General features: G+C 37.8%; 2 protein-coding genes across 2 annotated transcripts; both read left to right on the forward strand.

The window, feature by feature from the left end:
- The first annotated feature begins 11 nt into the window (after positions 1 to 11).
- Positions 12 to 834, forward strand: LOC105315788 (rab GTPase-activating protein 1-like). The gene is made up of 3 exons (XM_011410535.2): positions 12 to 216; positions 271 to 342; positions 460 to 834. Exons 1-3 carry the CDS (start codon positions 157 to 159, stop codon positions 682 to 684), a joined length of 357 nt encoding a protein of 118 aa, XP_011408837.2. The 5' UTR covers positions 12 to 156; the 3' UTR covers positions 685 to 834.
- Positions 835 to 1,157: 323 nt separating this feature from the next.
- On the forward strand, positions 1,158 to 2,321 carry LOC109591486 (uncharacterized; the record flags this gene model as incomplete). The annotated part of the gene is made up of 2 exons (XM_020007212.1): positions 1,158 to 1,758; positions 2,062 to 2,321. Coding segments are annotated over exons 1-2 (413 nt in total), but the record flags the coding sequence as incomplete, so codon positions are not given.
- Between the last annotated feature and the right edge of the window lie 12 nt (positions 2,322 to 2,333).

Below are 2,333 nucleotides of genomic sequence, written 5' to 3' on the forward strand. Positions count from 1 at the left end.
GCAATTCCCTTGCCCGTAATGCGGGTTATGTGAGTGTTCTGGTCCACGTATGTGGGCGTGGGTTCGAATCCCACTCTTGACACCATTTTTTTCTTTTTTTTATCCATTTCTTTTTCTTTTTTTTTCTTTTAGGCAAAGACAACTTATCAAAAAGCCATGATCCAACTAACAGAAGAGAGGCAGCAACACGAAGTAGCAATCACCGAATACAAGCAGGTTGGTAGCACCTGGCTTTGTTATTTTTATTTGAATTAATGATCAACTTGATAGCTACATAAGCAGTTGGATGAGGGCCATCAAAAACAGAAGGAAGAGCTACATCAAGAACTACTGGAAGTCAAAGTAAAGATAAAATTTAGTAACTGATATGAAGTAAAACTTATTCTTTTTGGCCTCTCTCTCCCTCCACCCTCTCTCTCCCTCCCCATCTTCCTCTCTCCCTCCCCCTCTCTCTCTCAGGCTAAACTTGGCAGCCCTGGTTCAGAATCCTCCACTTCTGATCATCTCTCCTCATTATCCTCAGAGCAAAGACTAAGACAAGTAGAACTAGAACTAGCACAAACTAAACTCGCACTGGTAGAGGCCCAATGCAAAAACCAGGAACTAGAACATAAAATCGCTGAACTAAACAACGAACTATCATCAAAAGGAAAAGCATCGTCTTGGCTCTCTAGATTTAACTAGTGACGCGTGCGTGCGTGTTTTACCTTATTATTATTATTTGTTGTTATTATTATTATTATTGTTTGTTTGTTGTTGTTTATCGGCTGTGTTTGTGTATGATTTTAGTAATTATTACAACCATAAGGTGCATCATTACTGATGTTATTGTTAGAGAAAGAAATTTTCACACACACACGCATGTACATACACATAATGTAGTAAAACCATGTACATGTACATCTGTACAGTTTATGCATGACTATGCATGTAAACAGCTGTCAATTTAATATTTAAAATAATACTTTAATTCTATTTGCACACACATTGATTACTCTAGAGCTTCTGTGTTATAAAAGTGAGTACTATTGTATTGTATCGTAGTGATAGAATGATAGTGTCATTGTTATTGTTATTCCTTGGCACTCCTCCTTCTATTTCTCAGAATATTCATACTCTTCCCCCGATGCTGTAGCTAAAAATAGTAACACTGGACAAACAATATCTGGCATTGTTTCTCATACACCTCCTCCCTCCCTCCACTGACTGCGAAGCTTCATTAAAGTTGTGTACTGTTTTCAAGGATTGGGAAAACACCGTCATTAATTCCATGTAGTGGGAGTATTATTGCTTACTACTAATCTTTCGGTAAAGAGCCACTTAAGCAAACATCGAAAGCAGACAGTCCACCAGGGGAACCACCTTATTATACTAAGAAGTGACAGAAAAGGGACAGTTATACTCATAATTGTAGCCTTTGAGTAGTAGCTTTTAGTCTATAAGCTACTTATTCATTGGATTAAAACTTCTCTAAAAGGAAAGAGGGGGTTTTTGTCTTCTTATAACTAGTATTTAGACTGCAGCTTTTACTGAATTGTTCATACATTTAGTCATAAAGGATAAACTTAGTATATCTACCTATCTTTCTACCTCAATCTCTGAGCAATGACTGACATTTGGCCAACTGCTTTTATTGATATTACAGTGAATAATGGATTGCTTCCAAAAGCGGGAGACGATCGAAAAGCAGCTGCTAAAGAGGATTATTCAAAGAATCTTGTAACAGCTATCAAGCAACTAGTGCCACATCTTCACGAGGTAATGAGCATCTAGTATGTTGTAATAGGTGTGCATTTTAGAAGTAGTATAGAAGAGAATCAATATCACTGCATGCTAATGCATTATTGTGCCAATTCTGTTTCTTGTTGAAGTTCAAAGAACATTACCCTGGGCTATTTCAGGCAACAAAGCTATGCAAGTACTGTCTATAGTAGTACTGAGATTAAAGGCTCTAAAGTTACTGCATATGATTTGTCATTGGAATCTCTTGCATGGCATGATAAAGTTTTATCTTATGTATGTATGATGCTGTAATCTCTCTCTCTCTTTTTCTCCCAATAGAAAACCACAGGGCAATGTCGCATTATGCTAAAAGAGGTCTCATTCAGTGATTGCTGTGTTGCTGATGTGACTCGATTCACTCCAAAGCCTCACTCTCATCCTTACGATGGTGATACCAATCCTCACGATGCAGTCATCATTAGCATCGTTGCACCGCGTAAAGATAAGAATAACCATGGCCTCACGGTAAATGATGTGCAGCATATTGGAGACTCCATTAAAGACTTACTACAGAAGGAGCCATACAAGATTGACAGGAAGTAAGAGCTTGT

Source organism: Amphimedon queenslandica, unplaced genomic scaffold (genome assembly GCF_000090795.2).
Source record: "Amphimedon queenslandica unplaced genomic scaffold, v1.1 AMPQUscaffold_8047_Cont20006, whole genome shotgun sequence".
NCBI lineage: Eukaryota > Metazoa > Porifera > Demospongiae > Haplosclerida > Niphatidae > Amphimedon > Amphimedon queenslandica.

Bases quoted from the DNA above. Each gene is read 5' to 3' on its own strand.
- LOC105315788 (XM_011410535.2), top strand. From the start codon at position 157: ATGATCCAACTAACAGAAGAGAGGCAGCAACACGAAGTAGCAATCACC. The intron at 217-270 runs GTTGGTAGCACC...TCAACTTGATAG, and splicing joins CAATCACCGAATACAAGCAG to CTACATAAGCAGTTGGATGA. The intron at 343-459 runs GTAAAGATAAAA...TCTCTCTCTCAG, and splicing joins AAGAACTACTGGAAGTCAAA to GCTAAACTTGGCAGCCCTGG.